The 24538-nt window shown below is 39.3% G+C and overlaps 1 protein-coding gene across 1 annotated transcript in view; it reads right to left on the reverse strand.

Annotated features, from left to right (window-relative positions):
* Positions 1-381: 381 nt before the first annotated feature.
* The window catches only part of rnf145a (ring finger protein 145a), a 137840-nt gene continuing 113683 nt past the window's right edge, over positions 382-24538 (reverse strand). The window contains exons 8-10 of the mRNA XM_063053693.1: positions 16048-16195; positions 4857-5213; positions 382-1918 (exon numbers count right to left, since the gene is read on the reverse strand). Coding sequence (XP_062909763.1) covers positions 1406-1918; positions 4857-5213; positions 16048-16195 — 1018 coding nt within the window. The 3' untranslated portion in view covers positions 382-1405. The remainder of the gene's footprint in view (positions 1919-4856; positions 5214-16047; positions 16196-24538) is intronic.

A 24538-nucleotide genomic window follows, 5' to 3' on the forward strand; every position in this document is an offset into this window, starting at 1 on the left:
ATTCACTGAAGTTGATCTCACCATACTGATTCCAAGTTAAAATTACAGCTAGTGAGGTTAGTTGGGCTCTACTAAAGCACAATGTAACAGGTATATGGAGGAATTTAAGGTGGGGGGGTTATATGGGAACCAGGGTTTAAGGGTCGGCACAACATTGTGGGCTAGTACTATGCTGTACTATTCTGTTCTAAACTGGACTTGTGATCTCCAGGCAATGACAATCAGTCTAGGTCCCCATTTTTGACAGTTATTTTGTCATCCTTGCTGAACAACTGTGTGCCTGGACAGCAGTGACAGGAAGAACAAACAATACCAGGATTGATTCTTCACTGTACTCAGTTGTACAGAGTTACGCCAGGAACCAGTGACTTTGAAAGGGGAGAAATCAGAAGTGCATTTAATGATCTTTGTGCATTTATTCATACATACACATCGCAAAAAAAAGTTCCCAAGAAACTGGGTCAGAAATGATTCTATCCACGATTCCATTTATTATTCAACACTAGCTTGCTTGTTCACAAGTTGTTCACATTAAGAATGTCAACTTTCAAAAACTACAGAGTAAGACTCCCATTTGTCTGGTTCACTCGCTGTTAATAAAAAAAACATTACTTTTTCTTTTCAAATACACACGGTAAATTCAAAAGTGAACCTATTTAAGCCATGATAAATTAAGAAAATACATTAGTATTCTCTTCTTCCAAAAAGAAAGCTGTGCAAAACCTATCAAAGCTACAAAATGGCTTTCTTTGCTGTGTTTTATCATACAAGTTAATGTAATCATTTCCACAAGCCGAAGTCAAATTGAAAATAATACTGTACCTCTCAGGTTTCAAAAGTCAAACATGTCATATATATTGTGCAACCCTGCCCTTATCTGTATCCTGAAGTTCATCCCACTTATGACCCTTCAAGAACCCCAAAGGAATCACAGTGTTCATAAAAGCTCCAGTCTACTTCATTGAGCAGGTATAGAAAAGCCAAAGTTATTCACGCACCATTCATCAGGTACTTGCTAACACTTTGGAATGCACTATAAACTATGACAGTGCAATTACAGTTGCTGAATATAGAGCTACAAAATTTAGTTTTTATTTTATTAAAAAGTCTGCTTGCAGCATGTGATTCTAACCATGCTTAAAACCTCTAATTATATATAAATATAATACGCCAATCAATCTAATTATTTCATGCCTACAAAAGATCTAACAAAAACATCCTCTCCATTCTGCCATGGCTGTCTAATACTGTAAAGATGATGGGGCAACAAAAATCGCTAGATCCCTTCTTACAAAATGTCTCCAGACCTGCTTGTGAGAACATTACATTCTTTTTTTTCTGTAAATGTATCTTATTTCCCCTTTTTGTTTAAACTGACAAGTTCATATTGAAAACATTGTCAACGTTATTCTATCATTGCAGTATCATGGCACATTAAGGATAATGTTGTTTCATGGGAATTTGACACCTCCATGTGTTGTTCATTAAAATTCTGTTGTGTTGCAGACAATTGCTGATCTTCACCCTCACAAAGTTCTGGATATGCAAACTCAGCTTTGCCATTTTTTAGGCATAGACGATCATCTGTGCCTGGGTCACCATGAGAAAGACAATCAGTATTTAGACGTTTCTGGCACTCATTGTTGTGCTCCATACGATCTTCTTCAGAAATCATGGGTGGATCTGGAACCTGACCAGCAGACTGATATTCTTGTCCGGCCAATTCTTGTTCTGTTCTGCCCTCATTAGGGGGTAACTGCTCGCCTGTTCCTTGCTGTGGTGATGCCCCGACTTGCTGCCCTTGACATTTCAGCTGCTGATGACATAATGGGCAAGTTTCCTGCACGTACAACCACTTCTTAAGGCAGGCCGAATGAAAGAAATGGCTGCATGGTGTAATTACTGCAGAATGCATATCCTATAGAGAAGAGAATTTAATTCCGTAAGAAACGGCAAGTCATAAAATTCCTTTCTCTTATACTCCCTACTTTTCCATAATTATTGACACCCATTGGTTTAATCTGTACCCAGAACTTAACACATTACTCATTATCAAAGCTCTATCATCAGGTAATTAATGCAATGTAGTCATTAGTGCTATCCCCTTCATCACCCAGGTGCACATCCATTTGTTGCTAAATAAAAACAATCAAAAATGCAAATACTTTTTAAACTGGTCTAAGTCTGACTACATTCAATTCAAAATCGAGATGAAATTTATTTCCTTAGGAAGGAAGAAATGATGATATAATCATGTTTTTGTACAGCCCATAAATTAAAACAAGAACTAAGTACATTCACAATGAAATAAGAGAAAAAAACTACTGGAGGAAGTCAGCAGATCAGATGCATTTGTAGAATTAGAGAGATGGTTGACGTTTTAGGTTGAGACCATGCATGACAGATCTGGAAGCAGGATTTTGACTCAAAATGCTGACCAACCCTCTGCCTGCACAGATGCTGCTGACTTGTAGAGTTCCTACACCAGTTAGTTCTTTTGCTTTGTTACAGTATATATAGTCTTTTGTATCTTCATAATAGATAATACAAGACACACTACATTAACATCTGCAACCAAAGTAATCGAAACTGGGTGCTGCAGTCTCTCTGAGGGAACAGTGTGCTGGCTATTATCCTTCAGTCCCTTCTCTACTGGGCAAGGGCAGGGGGAGGGGTGTGAGGCCAGTAATGTTTGTACACTGGCTGATGCTTCCCAATCCCCCTCTCTCAGTTGGAGGGCTATAATGCTGCTGGGTACGCACTTGTTGTGTGGTGATTGTGTCTGTTTCCAGTGCCTCCTCTGGCAGCCAATTCTACTTACCCTGCTTTCAGTGTGAGGAAGCTTTCCCCCCAGAACCCCTTAAAAACTTATTTCTTTTTGATGAGATACATCAAATTACATGCAGATGATATATATATAGGGTAGACTACAGGAAACCTTTTCCATAACAGAGGTAGTTAAAACTAGAAAAGATGAGTGTAGGATATGGGGAAGAATTTAAAGGGGATATGAAGGAGGAACAACTTCTCCCAGAGCAAGGCAAGTACTTGAATGTGGTTGAAGTTGGGTTGTCAAAAACATTTAGAAGCATATAAATGAGCAATTAATCACTTAGGTATGGAAAGCTATGAACACAGTGGTAGGAGATGGAATTAATACAGCGGATGTCCACTGGTGGGCATGGATGAACTGGTCTGTTTCCATGAAGTACTCTCTCGGACTGATGAGAGGCCACAATACTGCCACCAGGATGCATTGCCAGAAAAGTCAGGGAATTGGACAGCACCAAGCAGCTCTCCAACAGGCAAGGAAAAGGAAGTCATGGACCCAATATGGGCAAATGGGACCAGTACAAATGGACAAAGTTTGGCAAAGGATTAGGTGGGTCACAGGGTTCATTCTCTGCACTGCATGACTCCATGATCTATGAGAGGGGCCGAGAGAAATTTATCAGGTACAGATAATCTCAAAATTAAGATATACTATTTCCACAGTAAAGGAAGATGAAGGCACTTTGACAGCATAAGGAGCCTCTGGTGTTCGACTATAAGCAGTCAGATTCTTTAGTAGGCAAGGCATGTACAATAGCTATCTTAGATTCAATTAAAGCAGTGTGCCAGGTCAATTGATCTAGAGTCAGGAAAGAGAATTATGTCAAACAGAGCATATTTCTATGGAGTGACATACTGGAATTCATGTCTCTGAATGTGCACAAGAAACTCAAGATAGTAACAGCGACACTGCAAATAAGCAAAACGAAAGCTTGATAAGATTCTCTACATAGTACAATAGAATACCAACAGAACAATATGCAATCTTCCATATTGAAAATAATTATTTGAATTATAAAGCATGCTGAAGCGTGATGTACCACAACCCGTTTCAAAGGGGAGAGAATGAGGTACAGATGCAATGCAGAACTGCATCAGGGAGGAACTTAAGATCAAGCACAGTCTTAAGTAAGCCTCAAAGAGTGAAACTGCAGCTCAATATTTCTGCAAACTGTAAAATCTGTCCTTCTGGTCACCTTCAATAAACAGCCACCTGTGCAACAGAGTCAGTGATTCACATAACCAATAGTTTTCTAATTTACATGTAATTCAATAGAATCTGCAACTCAATTAAACAGCCATCTGCTAACCTGGAAACAGATGCTAGCTCTTTAAAAACTAACATTATTGTGAAGAGACTCTTGCAAATGGAACCTACACCTGCTTTAAGAATCACTTTTAAACATTTTTGCCCATTTCAAACTATTTTTATGATTACCATTTCAAATTTTAGGTAGGCAACTTACTCTAGTTCTTAGACTATTATTCCCGATTATAATTATAAAGCTTGAAAGGGTAAATAATATTTAAATAAAGTACTATAAGTACCATCAGCAAAACATTATTTTTTCAAAGAAATTTGGTTCTACTATTTTCCATTGGACAAAAATATCTTTTCTCTCCCCTCCAATACAATAGAAAACTGCTTACTGATTCTATTTCACAAGAAGTTACTTCTGCTTTCCCATTAATATATTACAGACTATCACCAGTGAAATGAAACGTGAATGCTGCCTCAATCCTTTCACTTGCCCCTTACATCTAGCAGTTGACTCTTAATAACCTCAATCTCAGTAGAAGTCAAATTAAATACAAATCACTTGAGAACCTTCAAAGCTTTTGTTATTATTATTATTAAAGCACAAGTCACAATGGGGGTAAATATAGCATTCAGGAATTAGCAAAAGCAAATACTATACAAAATGTGAACTGAACATCAGGAGATCAATTGCGATAGTCCTGAAAGGAACAGTTTGGATACTAAAGCCAAGGTTTAAGTGCTTCACTGGTGCCATGCTACATACCTGGTAACAGATGGAACAAATATCATTGTGCTCTTCAAGCTGCTCTTTAGTGGCAGTTGGCAGCGAATTGATTTTGTTTGCTGCATCCCTGCGGAGAAGAAAGCTCTTCCATCCCAACTGTGCTCGAAGCCAGACATTGAAGTAAGAATGGACAAAGATGATCGATGATCCCATCCAAGTCCATTCTCCTAATATTGTCTCTGCTATACCATAGGCAACAACGCACAAAGCCACCAAGAATTCAAGCAGGCGGTATGTACCATTCACATAATAGATCACGTCATCAAGATTTTCCATTGGTTCCTTACTGAATTCCTCCACCATAAAAAGAATATAGATGAAGAGAGTTCCTAGTACCTATTAACAAAAGATAAATATTTAAGAGAATGGTTTCAACCAAATATTAAGTATACTTAATTAGTCATACCTCAACAAAAATTGCATGTTTATAATACACAGTAATACCTGGCTAATAATTTAAATATTTGAATTCAATAAAGTCAAATAGGATGTGCTCAAGTAGAAAAAATATAGTACTTCAATTGTAAATTACTGACAGACCTGTTGATGCATCAAACCAAACCAGATTTTTCTTTAATATATTTGAAAATATTCCACTCTTTCATCAAACCATCAGAACGAAAGTTTCAACTTCAACCAGCATTCAGAATGGAAATTTAAAAGAATTCTTCCAAGATTTGGCACATTTGAACTGAATGATTACCCAAGAACCTGGCCCCATTATATCCAATTTAGAAGCTCAATGACCACATAGTGCTAAGGTTAGTGCAAGTCAATGGGGATACAAACTGGTAATTATCGGATGGTCAAGGAGAAGGGGCACATGATTTTGCACACATCACTGGGCACCACCTCTTTAGTTTACTGATTCAAAGTCAGCTTAAAGCAGCTTGAAAAAGTGCAGTTTCACCGCTCTCCACAAGTGTCCTCTTAATTACCAAATTTAAGTTTGCCAGATCACAAACATGAACTTGGGCAAAATAACCTGGAATTTAAACATAGATCTCTTTACCTCAAGTCCAATATTGGAGGAAATATCTTACCTTCAGGAACGAGACATGACTTAAGTTAAAATTAACCATTCATTGAACCTCTGCCAGACAAATATGTGGCAGATTAAATTCAACACAAATCTCTGATGTGATCTATTTTGGCATGAAGAACAGAAGAGCCAATGTCTGCTAAATGGTACAATTTGAAAGATTCTGTACAACAAATACTGACATCTAAGCACAATAACAGCGACAAGAAAACTCAGGGACAGTTCTTGAGACTGAGTTGAAAAGTGTCAATAGGCTAAGAAAGTTGTGTATTCACTTCAGAGCAGAAAAGATAAAGAAATGATTTGATAAACACATTTAAAATCATGAAGGGTTTAGTTAGAATAATGAAAACTGGTTAGTCAAAATAATGTAAGCAGAAGGCAAGGGTGTAACAAGAAAGATCAAAGTCAATATGAGGAAGAACTTCTTTGTTGAACACACATTCCAAGTTGGTCATAGAGCACTGCAGCACAGAAACAGGGCCATCAGCCCGTCTAAGTCTGTGTCCAACCGTTGTTCTGCCTAGTCCCTTCGACCTGCACTTGGACCATAACCCTCCATGACTCTTCCATAAATCCACATACTTATCCAAACTTCCCTTAAATGTTGAAATCAAACCTACATCCGCCCTTGTTCCCTGAAGATGTTTCTCATGTTCCCCTTAAATATTTCACCTTTCACCCTTAACTTACCTGTCTTTGTTCTTCTACACTTCTCAGAACCCAGTTGCATTGTGCTCCCCTGTTAAATTGCACATCTTAATCAAAGTACTTTACTTTTCAAGGCTAGATTCCATTTGCCATTTTTTGTTCACTCCACAATCCACTACCTACTATTGCAGTCAATGCACCAAATTAGTAAGGAAGTCTTGCATATAGGTGAAACACATTTACATGGTTGCATCATGCACTGAGCAAACAGAGGCGTTCATGGCTGTGAAGTGCATACACAATGCCTGCATACTGCCCAAGATCATCGATAAAACAATAGGTTCTACATTCAAATCCGAGCTACTAACAATGCACCCAAGAGACTTAAAGTATAACTCCAAATGATCATTTTCAAACAAGAAACATTGGCACACTATCAAGATCAGCAATTATTGCCCACCCTGATGTCCCAAGATGCATCAAAACTGCATTCTTTACTGCTCTGGCTCATGTAGTTGAAGGTACTCCTAACGTTGTGGGAAGAGTGTGCCAGAATTTTGACTCTGTGACAATGGAGTAGCACCAAATTATCAGGTGTGGACGGTGTATAACTTGGGGAGGTGGAGGGGACTTGCAAATGCTGGGAGGCATCTGCTGGTCTTGTTCTTCTTGGTGGAATAGGTATACATGTTGGAAAATTTTGTCAAAAAAACATTGACAAACAACTTGCATATTTGGTGGATGGCACATCAACTATATACAATGTTCCAATAGCAATAGCATTGAAGCATTCAATGCATGGATTGAATTTTAATCAAGAAAGCTGCATTGTCCTAAATGGTGGAGTTTTGAGTGCCATTGTAGCTGCCTTCATTGAGGCAAGTGGAGAGTTTCCATCATATTCTGAATGTGGTCCTTAGATGTGGAAAAGCACTGGACTGTCAGGAGGCAAGTCATTCAGCAGGGATTACCCAACACTGACTTTTTCATTTGACTGGTTAAGATTTTGGACAACAATAACGCAGAGTGTCAGCCATGTGGATCGCAGCAATGGTGGTTTCCAAGGATGCTAAGGATTCATGGTTAGAATTACTTGAGACAATCATTAACTGGCACTTCCCACTGACCACTTCATGCCAGAAAGTTGCTTTGGCCTTCCTGCAAACATCCTTCAGTGGACTCATTTTCAAAGGAGTTGAAAATATTACTGAATATTGAGCTATCTATAATGCATACACTTTTTCTAACCTAATTGTGGGAAAGGCAGTGATAAAGAAATTGGAATTTGTAGTGCTAAAGGCACGTTGGGGAACTCATGAAGCAATGTTCGTAGAATGAAATCTTGAATCTCCCAACAATTGTATCCATTTTTCTTTGTAAAAACTACGACTTCAGATAGTGCAGTTTACCTTTCCATTGCCACTGACCAATTTTACCCAGCTTCTTGGGTTCTACACTTAATTGGATGTCGCTTCAATTTCAAGAGCAGGCACCATCAACTTTCCTGTGGAATTCAACAAGTTTGAGCAGACCATAATGATATTTGAAGTCAATCAAAACCAGTGCAATGTTATTGAGTGACTTCCTCATGAGGTGTTGCTCAATGGTATTGTTGTTGACACTGTCCATCATTAAGCTGATGGCAGAGAAGATACTGATGGGCTAGGAATTAGCTAAATTATCTTTGTTATCCAGCTTTGCCCTGTCCAATTCTCCACATCATTCTGATAAAACTAGCAAGACTTGGGGTTATTCTTATATACCTCTTCAGCACAGCAGGCTGAATATTGCCTGTTCCCATAGCTTTCACTTTAAACAATACATTAGATTGTGAGCTGAAAACCATAATTTAGAAAAGCAATTTCAGCTGTCATTCACAATTTTGCATGTGCAGTGCTAGAGGAATGTCCAACATGTGTTAGAGGAGTACTGGGCTTAAAAGAGGGACCAGTGTTTTACTTAAAAGCCATCCTACATCCAATAACCCTCCTTTCTGCAGCTTCACTGATCATCCTCAATTAAAAGATAATTTACACAGGTCTTATAGCACCATGTACATTTTACCAAAATATACAGTAACAGCTGACTGCAGCACCAGCGGACTGCAGTCTTGGTTAAAAGGCTGATTTCATTTCAAATATTTAATTTGTTAGTTTTACTGTTAGGTTCGATTGCCATTTGTAGCAATAACCAAGCAATATAAACTGGTAAACAACCAGTCTGAAAACTGCTAGGTAATAAAATGGAGTTAGTTCTTCAGAACTTGTGGAACATGGGAATCAATCTACGGATTCTGCTAAGTCACAGATTTCTTAAACACAGGGCACAGTGCCCTTTTAGTTCAATGCAAACAAAGTGAAACTCATGAGGAAGGGACTACAAAGAAGCTGGTGAAACTTAACATTTAATGAATTAAACAGACTAAATTAAGTAAGTCAGGCACAGCAAGACAGAGCATTTGTTTCAGCTAAAGTACGTAGGATACAATGGAAACCAGTATAATCTATGTTGATGACACATGTAACAAATGTCTACAACTTGATAAGATTTGGCTCAGAATTGATAGGTTTGAGTCAGAAATATGGACCAAAATGCATCAGACAAGGAAAAGTCAGCTGGAGCTTTTGGAATAAGGAAAAGACTATCACAGCTGTAGGATGACACATTGCAGATGAGGTTTGTTAAGAGGGCCAAGAGAGTGTGACAATGACCGAGTCAGGTATTCTGATCTAGAAATTACTGTTGAAGCAACAGCACAAAATGTGGGAGGAACTCAGGGGGTCAGGCGCATCCAAAGTAATGAACAAGCAGTCGATGTTTCGAGCCGAGACTTTTCTTCCGGACTGGAAAGGAAGGGCGAAAGAAGCCAGAATAAAAAGGTGGGGAGAGAGGAAGGAGGATAGCTAGAAGGTGATCAGTGAAGCCAATTCTGTTTTTGGCAAAGAAGCAGAGGTGCTCGATGAAGCAGTTCCCAAATTTAAGACAAGACTCATCCCAAATTTAAGACAAGACTCACCAACGTAGAGGAGGCTGTATTGGGAGCACCAGACACAAAAGACAACCCCAGCAGATTCACAGGTGAAGTGTTGTCTCACCCGCAAGGACTGTTTGGGGCCCTGAATGGAGGTGAGGAAGTAGGTGAATGAGCACTTTGGCCATTTGCAGCCTGCAAGGAGGTAAACCCCAAACTGCACTGCTGGTCGTTGCCACCATTAAAGACATTTTATCTCAACCTCACTTGAACAGGAAGAGGAAAACTCAGTTGTCCTGAACCATGTGAGAACCAATGACGTAGATAGTACAAAACACAATAGTTCTGTTTAAAATTCAAATTAAAATGCAGAATCACAAAGTTTAAGACCTCTGGATTATGTGAACTACATGAAAACTCACATATCAAAAATATCAGAGAGCTGAACATGTGACTCAAAGATTAATGCACAAACCAGTTTCAACTGACAGGATACTACACCAGTACTCATAGCTAATCTTAATCTTTGTAAACCTTTTATTGACAGCTCCAATTATCAAGATGATCCTAGCTTAGTTCATGAAGCCAGTCCCAACAGAGCATGTTTTTCTTTGTCATATGAACACTGAAACACGTGGAGTCAAGGGATATGGGGAGAAGGCAGGAACGGGGTACTGATTGTGGATGATCAGCCGTGATCACAGTGAATGGCCAAATGGCCTACTCCTGCACCTATTGTCCGTTGTCTCTTGAAACATACAGTACAATGAAATGTGCAGATTGCCCAGCACACTCTTGGACCAACACAGTTTCAAGAATGTGCTGGGCCATCTGCAAGTGTCACTATGCTTCTAGAGGCAAGACAGAATGTGAGCTTATTAACCCTTACTCATTCGTGCACTTTTAGAATGTGGTAGAAAACCAGAGCACCCGGGGGAAATCCGTCCGATCGCAGAGAGAATAAACAAACTCCTTACAGGCAGCAGCAGGAATTGAACCTCAATCGCTGGTGCTGTTGAGCATTACGTAGCCACTTTGTCGCACTGCTTGCTACTAAGGGCGAGTTCCGCTGAGGGAAAAACGAAGTTACAGAACTTCTTCAGGATAAGGCAATTGTCCAGGGTAGCAAAATCCAAGCTATGGATGGTACAGGCAAAATGAAGAATATATTACAATTGGAGTCAGAGCAAGGATAAATGGTAAAAAAAATACCATTGAAAACTTTATCTGAATCCACTTAAAAATATAAGTGAAATAATTGTATTTTCAAGCCATTATAGAGACAAACAATCAAGGCTGGAAATTAAATATTTCAGGATATTTACACTTTTAGAAGATTAAGCATAAAATGCCAATAGGACCCATCAGTGGGTTGTACAGAATAGAGTAATTCAGAAAATTAGAGGCAAATGTAGCATAGACGATTGACATATAAACTGGGCAGAAATAGTGTGGAGGATAAATTCATGACAGATTTAAGATATTGACTTTTAAATAGAAATGGATTTAAAAATCAATGTTGGGCACCTAATGATAAAAAATACATCTCAGATCAAATATTGTGCAATTAAAAAAAATAATAAACTGGAGGTTAAGGTGGTGTTTGGAAGAGTATTAATAATATGATAGAATTCAATGCAGGCATTGAATTGAAATCTGAAGGCAGTCAAATTTTAAACAAATCAAACTACAGGAGTTTGACGTGCAAGCTGAACACTGCACATTAGATAACTACATTTAAAGGTACGACAAACGACAACTAATGGCTATCTTTCAAATAATTAGTATAAAGATAACACTATGGCACAAAAAAATGAAGGTGTCCAACAATACTGACAAGTTAAGAGTATTATATCAAAAGCAAAGGCTTATAATGTTGTTAAAGGAACAATATTAGCAAGAGCATAAAGGCACCACTAAGGGGAAAGTAGAATATTAAGGCAATCCAGCAAGAAAAAGAGCACAAAACATTCTACAGAAAATCAAAAGCGAAGATTAGCAAAAGTTAGACAGAAGAGTTTATATAGGGGAATGCAGAAAGGGCATTAGAGATCACCCGTGTGCAGTCAAGGTGTTTCAAATGATTGTAGTAAAAATACACTTGTACCTGGAAGGTCCAACTGCTGGTGAGTCAGTATTCCGGCAAAAACTAGACCATGAAGACAAAAAAAAAACACTCCAAACAACTCCACAAAAAGGTTATTGAAAAGCACAAGTCAGGAGATGGATACAAGAAAATTTCCCAGTCACTGAATATCCCTTGGAGTACAGTTAAGTCAATCATCAAAAAAATGGAAAGAATATGGCACAGCTATAATCTGCCTAGAACAAGCCGTCCTCAAAAGTGGAGTTACCATGCAAGAAAGGGACTCGTGAGGGAGGCTACCAAGAGACCTATGACAACTGTGGAGGAGTTACAAGCTTCAGTGGCTGAGATGGGAGAGACTGCACATAAAACAGTTGTTGCCTGAGTACTTCACCAGTCGCAGCTTATAAGAGAGTGGCAAAGGGAAACCCACAGTTGAAAAAAAAAATTCACTTGAAATCTCGGCCAGAGTTTGCCAGAAGACATGCAGAAGACTGAAGTTAGCTGGAAGAAGGTTCTATGGTCTGATGAAACCAAAATTGAGCTTTTGGCAATCAGACTGAACACTATGTTTAGCGTAAGCTAAGCACAGCACATCAAAAACACACCATCCCTACCATGAAGCATGGTGGTGGCTGCATCATGCTGTGGGGGTGCTTCACTGCACCAGGCCCTGGAAGGCTTGTGAAGGTACAGAGTAAAATGAATGCAGCAAAAATACAGGGAAATGCTGGAGGAAAACCTGTTGCAGTCTGCAAGAGAACTGTGACTGGGGAGAAGATTGGTTTTCCAGCAAGAAAATGACCCCAAGCATAAAGCCAAAGCTACTGCCCTGGAGTGGCCAAGTCAGAGTCCGGACCGCAATCCGATTGGAAGTTTGTGGCTGGACTTGAAAAGGGTTGTTCACTCATGATCCCCATGCAATCTGACAGAGGTTGAGCAGTTTTGTAAAGAAGAATGGGGGAAAATTGCAGGGTCCAGATGTGCAAAGCTGATAGCGGCCTATCCACACAGACTCAAGGCTGTAATTGCAGTTAAAGGTGCATCTACTAAATACTAACTTGAAGGGGGTGAGTAATCATGCAATCTATTATTTTGTGTTGAACAATGGTAATAAACTTAGACCAATTTGTAGAAATTTGTTTTCACTTTGACATGAAAGAGCCTTCTGTTAATCAGTGTCAAAAAGCCAAATTAAATCCACTGTGATTCAATATTGTAAAACAATAAAACATGAAAACGTCTGGGGGGGGTGTGAATACTTTTTATAGGTACTGTATGTGACGAGTTTCAGGCAATAGTAGTGAACACTGAAGAGATATCACTGTTCTACAAAAACAACTGTTAGCTGTTAGACAGTTTTGACAAACAATAGGTCATGTGGGTTCTTGGGATGAAGTTGAAATAAGGCTCATGTTCAGCACTACCCAATTTTCGGAGCAAAGTGAGGGTCTTCCACGATTAGTCTTTACTGGTGAATTTGACCCAGAAGATATCTTCATAAGTTTTGAATCAGGGTTCAAACATAATGCCTGAAGTGCATCAAACTGGAAGTTGGTAAAGGAAGCAACAACTTACTCTGATGTGTTCTGTTCAGTGTTTGACACCAACATCCTTGGACTCACTGATAACCTGCTTGTCCAAGGTTCAATTAACTTCGGCTGGGCAGCTTCAAATTAGACTTGCTGCTGTTGTAGGATTGTGACCAAGCCTTTTGCTGGAATTGCAATTGTCGATATAATACAGAACCTTGTTGCCAATTTGTTGTGTTTGTTAGTCTAGAACTACTGATGGGACCCGAAGCCAGGAGACAGAACAAAACCTTTATTCAGTAAAACCACAAAGCCGGAAAAACTCAACAGTGCATCCCGAAGTACGACTATTTAAACCAGGGGTTTCTAACCTTTTTTATGCCATGGATCAAAACTATTAAACAAGGGGTCTATAAGGATATAACCAGCACAGTGGATAGATGGAACAGATGGACATTATTTACTTGGATTTCCAGAAGGTGTTTGATATGGTGACAAATAAAAGACTATCCATAATATAAGAATGCATAGAGTTGGGGGTGATATATTAGTATGGATAGTGGATTGATTAACTAATAGAAAACGGAGAGTTGGGATACATGGGTGTTACTCTGGTTGGCAATCAGTGGTGAGCAGTGTGCTGCAAGGGTCAGTACTGGGCCCGCAACTGCTCACAATATACACTAACGGTCTGGAAGAGGGGGCTGATTGTAGTGTATCTAAGCTTGCTGATTATACTAAATTAAGTGGGAAAGCAAATTGTGCAGAAGATATGGAGAGTCTGCAGAGAGATATAGTTAAGTGAGCGGGCAAGGGTCTGGCAGATGGAATACGATGTTGGTAAGTGCGAGGTCATCCACTTTGGAAGGAAAAATGAAAGAGCAGATTTTTATTTAACTGGTCAAAATTGCAGCATACTACTGTGTAGAGAGACTTGGGAGTGCTTGTACATGAATCACAAAAGGTTGGTTTGCAGATGCAGCAGGTTATCAAGAAGGCAAATGGAACGTTGGCCTTCATTGCTAGAAGGATTGAAATTAACAGCAGGGAGGTTATGCTGCAACTGTACAGGGTACTGGTAAGGTTGCACCTTAGAGCACTACATGCAGTTCTGGTCTCCTTACTTGAGGAAGGATGTACTGGCTTTAGAGAGGAGGTTCACCAGGTTGATTCCAGAGATGAGGGGGTTAGACTATGAGGAGAGATTGAGTCGCCTGGGACTGTAATTACTGGAATTCAGAAGAATGAGAGGAGATTTTACAGAAATGTATAAAATTATGAAAGGGATAGACAAGATAGAGGCAGGAAAGTTGTTTCCACTAGTAGGTGAGACTAGAACTAGGGGACATAGCCTCAAGGTTCAGGAGAATAGACTTAGACTGAGATGACAAGGAACTGCTTTTCCCAGAGAGTGGTGAATCTATGGAATACTCTGTCCAATGAAGTAGTGGAGGCTACCTCAGTAAATATACTTAAGACAAGGTTAGATAGATTTTTGCGTAGTAGGAGAATTAAGGGTTATGGGGAAAAGGCAGGGAGGTGGAAATGAGTCCATGGCCAGATCAGCCATGATCTTAGTGACTGGTAGAGCAGGCTCGATGGGCCAGATGGTCTACTCCTGATTTAAAAGGCTTACCCATGAACTTTCAAGACATTGCTAGGAACAACGACCTATCAATGAAAGGCAGACTGTGACTGGTTGCCAGCCAACCAATAATCACTCGTCGTTTTGGCTCACCATAATACACACATTAACTCTAGCCTTCCAGACAACCTGACCCACTGCAATCTGCCTATTATCAAAAAATGAATGTCATGGCCCAACATACATCTCTGCAGCATCTGGACAGTAAAGACACCTATGACAGACTTTTCCTCATAGACTACAGCTCCGCATTCAATACTAATTCCAAACAAACTCAACACCTATCTCCAGACCCTGGGAGTCAATTCCTACCTCTACAACTGGATCCTTGAATTCCAGAACAACAGACCACAATCAATAAAGAAAGGCAGTAACAACTCCACCTCAATTATTCTAAACACTGGTTCTTCACAAAGATGCGCCCTCAGCCTACTATTTTACTCCCTATGCATTCATGAGCGCATGGCCAGATTTTGCACCAACTCCATCTACAAGTTTGCAAATATTACCACTGTAGTGGACTGTATAATGTTAAGTCAGAGTACAGGAAGGAGCTGAAGAGCTTTGTAACATGGTATCATGACAACAACCTTTCCCTCAATGTCAGCAAAAGAAAAGAGCTGGTCATTGACCTTAGAAGGAGTGGGGGGCAGTACAAATGCCCCTGTCTACTTCAACAGGGTTAACAGCTTCAAGTTCCTAGGAGTAAACACTGCTAATAGTCTGTGCTGATCCAGCCATGTAGACAATATGGCCAAGAAAGCTCAGCAACACCTCTACTTCTTCAGGAGGCAAAAGAAATTTGGTGTTATTGTTGACCTTTACCAGATTTTAATCAGTGCATCATGGAAACCATCCTATCGGGATGCAAAACGGCTTGGTATAGTAACTGCAATGCATGTGCAGAGATTGTAGACACAGATCAGCACATCACATAAACCAGACTGCCTTCTTAGAATTAACACATCTTCCTGTCTCAGGAAAGCAGCTAACTGAAAGACTGCACCTCAGACATTCTCTCTTCTCCCCTCTCACATCTGACAACAGAAACAAAAGCCTGAAAGCATGCAGTACCAGGTAAAATGTTAATTTTCCACAGCAATCCTTGATCATATCAAAATGTCACTGGTAATTTGCAGCACTAAAATTTAAGGATCTGAAAGGTCATTTTCAATGAAGATGTTGCAGTGCAGCAATGCCTACACATCATTGTGTGATTGCAAAATAAAAGTTGATTCATTACCTGCAATGAAGTCAGAACGCTACTGGAGATGATGATAAGCAGCCAAAAGTCCATTTGAAAAAACTGAGAAATCATGTAGGCCATATAAGCTGGAAATACCAGCAAGAACAAACACAGACTGACTGCTCGAAAATGCTTCCACAAACTCCTGTAAGCAAAGCAAAAGATGCAGTAAATACATGATATGAAATTCCATTGTTTTTTTTTAAAGCTCATTTTCTATTCTTTCAAACAGCATCAGACATTCAAAAGGATTTTTAAGGAGCACATCAGAGAAGTCTAATCTGCTCTCAGACCCAGTAATTCAGCTTTCCTACTCTGATAGCTCAGCTTTATTTGCACATATTCTTCTCAGTTCTTTTCCTCCATGGAACTTTAAAAAATATATTTTTTTGTGATTAATCTTGAGTGTTCCAACATAGAATTTGACTTGTATAATTAAGATTAATCTTCATAAATTCAGTGCCCACATACAAAGCTCTATTTTACCCATGGGGGCTACAAGACAATTTAATATCATTGTCCTCTGATTTTCAACCTTTGGAATATGTTCTACTCATCACTTTAAAAACGGTTCTATATTTCATTTGAAATTTTAGCATAGGCAGTATTAAATGCCTCTGAAAGAATAACTCCTTATCACTACTTAATCCAACAAGAAAATCCAATTATCCCAAAGAATTAATAAATCTACCCTCTTTCCAGCCTTGTTCAATGTCTGAGTAGTTTCTTGTTATGAGTGCCAGAAACAACCTAAGAATCCAATTCCTCTCCAAGCTGAGATGGCAACTCCAGACGAAAAATTCCAAAAAATAAGAAATGGTATCTCCAGCATATTTTTTAAAAACATGGAGGTAAGATGGAGCATAGTTAGATTTCCAGAAGATTCAGAAAGATTCTACTTGAACACTAAAGATACAAATGTCATGTCATGGGAGTGAAATATTAATAAAAACACAATTAACTAAAAAAAAAAGGAATTAGTATAAACAGGTCATTTTCACAGTGGTAAAATGCAAACAGTGGAATAGCACAGGACACTTAAAAGTTATATTAATAACAAATGAAAGATCAGTATACTCTACTGAAATCTACAGACAAGTAGGAAAACAAGCTGTTAGGCATCTGAAATATGTTTGTCAAGAAATACAGAATTGGCAACTAGACAAAAATATGACAGCTGGAGTTATGCTACCCACATTGCTGGGACGAATCAAAAATGTTACTTTTAAATTGAAAGGCACTGCAAAACACCATTGTGTAGAGTGCTTGCAGGTCCTCAAACGTGAATCACTAAATTATTATGTAGATATAACAAGTTATTATGAAGGCAAATGGAAGCTTTGCTGCAACTACACAGGACATTGGTGAAACCACATCTAGAGTATTACAAATTTGGTTCCTGAGATAAAGAAGTTGACAAATGAGGGAAGTTTACAGTAACTGGAGTTTCGAATGAGGGGAAACTTTACTAAGACAGATTCTGATAGAGCTGAACAAGAGAGATGCTGAAAAATACACACAAAATGCTGGAATAATTCAGCAGGTCAAGCAGCGTCAAAGGAGGGGAAAAAGCATTTGATGCTTCAGGCCAAGACCCTTCATCAGGATGTCTCAGCCAGAAATGTCAACAGTTTATTGCCCTTCCCTTGATAACCATTGACTTCTATTTGAACTGTGCTCCTTAAGTGCTGCCTCTAAGAGCCTTACCAACTATTTTGACATTCAAGGTGACCCCTATCTAAATCCTAGGGGACATCATTCAGATGCATCTTACACAAGTACAAGAGATTGGAGGCTGGGTATCCTGCAATAACCAACTGAACTCTTCCATAGCCCAAGGTTTTCTACCATCGACAATAAACTGGCAGACCAGTTTGTGCAGCTTCAGAGCTGTGTGTCAGACATGACTGTAAACAGCACTGGGGCCCCACAGGGGACTATATTAGCTCCCTTTCTGTTTACCCTCAGACTTTAGATACAACACTGAATCACGTCACCTGCAGAAATTTTCTGATGACTCAGCAATAGGTGGGTGTATAAAGGGAGGACAGGAGGATGAATACAGGGCCCTGGTGGAGGACTTTTGTCAAATGGTGCTGAATTATCAGCAGCTCCACATCACTAAAAGACAAAGGTGATAGACTTTAGGAAGACTAAGACTGCACTGCTCCCTCTTACTATTGATGGTAAGGACGTGGATGTGGTGAGGGCCTACAAGTACCTGGGGGTGCACCTGGATGACAGATTTGAGTGGAGCACCAACACAGAGGCTGTGTATAAGAAGGGCCAGAGTTGCCTCTACTTCCTAAGGAGATTGAGGTCCTTTGGAGTATGCAGACTTCTCCTTCATATGTTCTACCAGTCCGCTATCGCCAGTACAATCTTCTATGCGATGGTGTGCTGGGACAATGGGATCAACACAGATGATGCCAACAGGCTAAATAAACTGATTAGAAAGGCTGGCTCTATTATAAGAGTCAAACTGGACTCCATTTGTGCTGATCTAAAATTTAAATGCAAAGTAGTCATATAATTTTAAGAGTGTAAGACACACTTTACATGTTATGGTAATTAAAGAAACAGACCATGGTGGTCTATAAAATTTCAACATCTGAAGATATATCATACAGAACCAATTGCACATTTTGTTTAACAGAAAGCCCCATTCTTCAAACTTCAAAACACACTGCTAGATGTAAATCAAAATCTGATTTATCATACCCAAAATTAGTTTCAACTATTTGTTATTTTAACTATGATATTAAATAAAATACACTAAGAATTGCATGTTAGAGGTCTGGGAGTTAACAAATTAGAGCAATGTTTGGTGAATATATGCAGGAAAAGGTTGGGTAGTCAAGTCTAATTTCAAAAGCCCAATTTGCAATCAGTAGCTCTGGTGTTTCTCCTGCAGGACCTTTGGCAAAACAGATCACAGAAGGGACATGGAAATGATAGTAAGCAGAACACAGAATAGTAGAGCAAAGGAACAGACCCTTCAACCCACAATGTCTATACCGACCATGCACCGCTTCTGAACATAATTCCGGCTCTTTCATTACTTCCAAGGCATCCACTAACATCAACTCACCTCTCACAGCACCTTCAGATATGCCAACAGCTTCCCCTTTATCATGACCTTATCCATTAGAGAATCAGGAATTTATTTCCACTTATTTATCTATCGTCCTCTTTAGGTCATGGAAACCAAAAGCAGATTTGTATATTTGTTCATTCCAAGATTCCTCCAAGGTTTTCTGTTTATTCATCACTATTCAGTGTAAGCCTGAGGAAGATCTTCTAACAAGGCACAATGTAGCCTTCTATATTCAACATTGCATTGAACAATTTCAGATAATTCACCAGTCAAGTTTTTCATTTCAATTCCAAAATATAGTTTCTTCCCCATTTTCTTCTATTAATACTTTAGGCAAGAAGGAACACATTTTTAATTTATCCCTTTATTTGTTCATCAGCCTTTACCACCCTCATTCAACTAGCTTTATCATCACTGCCTGGCATTCTATCTACTCTGTCCTCCATTTTGGGATATTCCTCTCTTGTAGCCAACTCCAACAATGTTTATCATTTTTCGTGCATTTTAACAATTAATTATCTACTTGTATTTTAAGTAGCCTTTATATGCTTAACAGTTTAATATGCTAGTGGCTATACCAAGTATAATTCTGGAAGCTTCTTAGTTTCTTTGTTCTTTCATGAGGTGAATGAGCATTTTCCCACTGGTTCATTTTTACTGTAGTATTGTACAAGTATTTTCTAATCAGATTATTGTTATCCATGGAACTTTCTTATCTTTGGGTATATAAGTAGCAGCATTACGTTAGCATCTTTAGTTCTTCTCTTCTTCAAATAGTAAGACACCCTGTCACTACACTGTTCCTGTTCTTTTGCTCAATTAACTCTCAATAAAACAATCACGAAGTAACAAATTCTATGCCTCATTCCTGACTTCTTAAAGAACCTTGCATTTAAACACCAGAATCCAACAAGTGGCGTAGTTGAAGATCTCCAAAGTTACTTGGGGCAATCCAAAAAAAAAAGAGAATTTCCAGTGCCTATACCTCTGTTTTGGCCTTGGATATTCGATGTGAGTTAGGAATGAGCAAGTTGCTACATTGCCAGTTCAAAAAAACTGATTAGTAAAACAAAAAAGAGCAAACTGATGGGAGTGCCAAAAATTAAATTTAAACAAGCAATGGAGCAGGGAAGAAAAAATTAAATTCAGGTTACAGAACAACCTGTTAAAATTTCAACTGCAAACTTAAAATTTCGAGATAGTAGTCAAAATAATAAAAAAGTAAAATTGAATTGAGATCAAATCAAGTCATTGGCCAAAGTTGTGAAACTGAATAAACATCTCAGTTAGATAAAATTAATGAAAAAGTCCAGATAAAAAGTACCAATTGAGTACATCTTATCCAAAATGCTTGGGGCCAGAAGTGCTTTGGATTCTTTTGGATTTTGGGATATATAATGAGATATCTCGGGATCAACAACATTTCCGACTCTGATTTTATGTGCTCCTTAGTAAGCAGACTTTTTCTTACACTTGTTCATCACACATATGTAATTAACAGTAAAATAATTACATACCATTAATATAATGAAAATATAATGTGTGCAGGGTAACAAAACTACACAACAGCATCAGGAGAATAGCTAAATCAGCTGTTGAACAACAACAAGCAACGGCAGGCTTTCAGTTTCCACTTATAATGCCGTGTTTTGATTAAAAGGTTACAGTACACTACTGTATTTGTAGTTTACTTTAAGTTTAATGTAAGGTATAAAAACAATCAGCATTGTAGACTTGTTCAGGATTTTTGTGATCAGCAGACATTTTCAAAATGTGATGCTGTGCCTTTTCTTACAATTTCTGCAACAAGCCTACTGAATATTGACAATTACCTTCAATTTTCAGTTTGTCATGATAGATCTTTGCTTGTTTTATCATCAGCATACCATTAAACAGCATATGTTCACTTCAACACACATTTGAGATCTTCATTTTTCATTTTATGCAGTGTTGTCCTATTTTTCATTAACTTCTGGTCATTACATAAGTGAGGTCACCTCTTAGAACTGTCTGTGTGTGCAGACATGCCAATCACCTAGGAACCAGTGCCTTGTGGATTTTTCACTTGTGTCACGCAAGTGGAATTCGGACTTCGGAACTTCAGATAAGGGGTACTCAACCTGAACTAACAGTGTTAAATTGATTAAGAACAGGATGGCCTACATTGATTTGGAGGAAATGATTGCTACTGATTTTGAGACAAAACCACATGGTCAGTTTGATCAAATCTGTGAGCAATTGAGAGTTAACAGGATGAGTAAAGCCTTTTACTAATTGAAAGAAAAGTGAAACTTGTGAAAAACTACAAAATCAGCACAATAGAGAGTTAAGAAGTCTGAAGAGCAAGTCTTTACATTAACCAAACAAGTAAAAGAACAACACCGTTATTCAATCGATGTACATTGTACTGAGTTTCAAAGGCAAACTGAAATAATGTAAGAAATTGCAGCCTCAAGTAGGCAGTCTTGCTAGTGACTCTTTCCAGCATGGGAAGAAATATTAGGAAATGAAGTACCAAGAGCATACAGTGAACGTAAGTTTGCTGATGATACAAAGATAGGTAGAGGGGCCGGAAGTGCTGAGGAAACAAGAGAGTCTGCAGAGAGACTTGGATAGATTGGGAGAATGGTCAAAGAAGTGGCAAATGAAATACAATGTTGGAAAGTATATGGTTATGTGTTTTGGTAGAAGAAATAAACGGGCAGACTACTATTTAAATGGGGACAGAATTCAAAGTTCTGAGATGCAACAGGACTTAGGAGTCCTCGTGAAGGATACCCTTAAGGTTAACCTCCAGGTTGAGTCGGTGGTGAAGAAGGTGAATGCAATGTTGGCATTCATTTCTAGAGGAATAGAGTATAGGAGCAGGGATGTGATGTTCAGGCTCTATAAGGCACTGGTAAGACCTCACTTGGAGTACTGTGTGCAGTTTTGGGCTCCTTATTTAAGAAAGGATGTGCTGACGTTGGAGAGGGTTCAAAGAAGATTCCCTAGAATGATTCCAGGAATGAGATGGTTAACATATGAGGAACGCTTGACTGCTCTTGGACTGTACTCCTTGGAGTTTAGAAGAAAGAGAGGGGGACCCCATAGAAACATTTCGAATGTTGAAAGGCATGGACAGAGCGGATGTGGCAAAGTTGTTTCCCATGGTGGGGGAGTCTAGTACGAGAGGGCATGACTTAAGGATTGAAGGGCGCCCATTCAGAACAGAGACGCGAAGAAATTTTTTTAGCCAGAGGGTGGTGAATCTGTGGAACTTGTTGCAAAGGGCCGCACTGGAGGTCAAGTCATTGGGTGTATTTAAGGCAGAGACTGATAGGTATCTGAGTAGCCAGGGCATCAAAGGTTATGGTGAGAAGGCAGGGGAGTGGGACTAAATGGGAGAATGGATCAGCTCATGATAAAATGGCGGAGCAGACTCAATGGGCCCAATGGCCGACTTCTGCTCCTTTGTCTTATGGTCTTATAGTGAACCCAAAAACTGGAATTATGCAAACAAAGCTGAACTGTTTCACAGACATACAAGATATACAAGCTCAATGCTTTAACCAGGAAAAGTTGTTCTGGATGGACAATAATGGGAAGTTAAATAGTGATGGAATATGGAGATATGGCACTGGTCATAGACTGGTGGCCCCAACTACATTGCTTCCTTATCTGGCACAGCAAATGGACACTCTGGGATATATTGGAGTGCAAAAAGATTATCAACAGATTCTCCTGATGGTGGTGGAACCCAAAGTTCAGGGCACAAGCTCGACATACGTTTGAAAGATGCATGACATGCCAAAAGATGGATCCTGGAGCAGTGGAAAAGCTACTACAATTAAGCGCTCCAGCCCCACCTGGCCCATCTTTATACTTACAAGTGGACTACATTTCTCTACCAAAGCATTAAAGATATTCAGAAGTACTGGTAATAGTGGACAAGTTTTCAATGTGGGTGGAAACTATTCCAGAAAAAAAAACTGCCACACAGCAAAAACTCTGATCAGGAACTAATGTTCCTAGATAGGGACTGTCATGTCACATCAACTCTGACCAAGGAACACATTTCACTGGGACAGTTTGTCAGGAATTATGTCAACTGATGAACATTAAATTTTCTTTTCATTGTCCACGTATCCTCGAGTCAGAGCGAGTTGAATGAATGAATGGAACTGTCAAACAATGACAAAGTATCATGAGGGAGGCATACCATGGCCTACAGCTCTTCCTATATTCTTGTGCAGCATCAAAGCAACTGTAAACAAGAAAACCAAAGTCCATTCAAGGTAGTAACAGGGCATCCTATGTCTCAGAGAGGCAGATATACACGTTGTGGCAGGCAGTTAACTATTGTGTGAAATTGTGCAGACTGATTCTCAACAGGTTTCTTGTCACTTGGGAAGAAGCAACAAGGGGACACATTCTGATTCCTAGCGAGTGGGTCCTGCATTGGCAAAAAAAAATCTCCTCCACATTCTCCATCAGCACAGGTGCACCCCAAGACTGTGTGCTTAGCCCCCTGCTCTACTCACTTTACACTTATGACTGTGTGGCTAAGCCCAACTCCAATGCCATATTCAAGTTTGCTGACAACACCACCGTCCTAGGCTAAGTTAAAGGTGGCGATGAATCAGCATATTCTATTGGAGGGAGACTGAAAACCTGGCTGAGTGGCGCCACAACAACCTCTTACACAAAGTCTGCAAGACCAAGGAATTGATTATTGACCACGGGATGAAGAAACCAAAGATCCATGAGCCAGTCCTCATCGGGAGATCAGAGATAGAGAGGGTTAGTAACTTCACATTCCTTGGTGTTATCATTTCAGAAGACCTGTGCTGGGCCCAGCACACAAGTTCAATTACAAAAAGAGCATGGCAGTGCTTCTACTTAGTATTAGATGTTATGCAGAATCTTTTCAAATTCTATTGCAAACTTTTATAGATGTGTGGTGGAGAGTATATTAACTGGTTGCATCACAGCCAGGCATAGAAACGTCAATGCTTTTGAAGGGGCAAAACATAGTGGATATAGCCCAGTCCATCACAAGTAAAACCCTAACCCCTGTTGAGCATATGGACTCAGACTGCTGTTGCAGGAAAGCAGCATCCACCATCAGGAAACCCCATCACCCAGGTCTTCTCACTGCCACCATCGGGAAGAAGGTACAGATGCCTCAGGACTCACACCACCGAGTTCAAGAACTGTTATTAACTGTCAAACATCAGGCTCTTGAACCAAAGGGGATAACTTCATTCAATTTCATTTGCCCCATTACGTTATTGTCCCCACAACCTATAGACTCACTTTCAAGGACTCTTCATCTCATGTTTTTGATATTTATTGCTTAGTTATTTATGATTAATACCTTTTTCTCTTTTGTATTTGCACAGTTTGCTG

This window comes from Mobula hypostoma, chromosome 7 (assembly GCF_963921235.1).
Source record: "Mobula hypostoma chromosome 7, sMobHyp1.1, whole genome shotgun sequence".
In the NCBI taxonomy this organism is placed as follows: Eukaryota; Metazoa; Chordata; class Chondrichthyes; order Myliobatiformes; family Myliobatidae; genus Mobula; species Mobula hypostoma.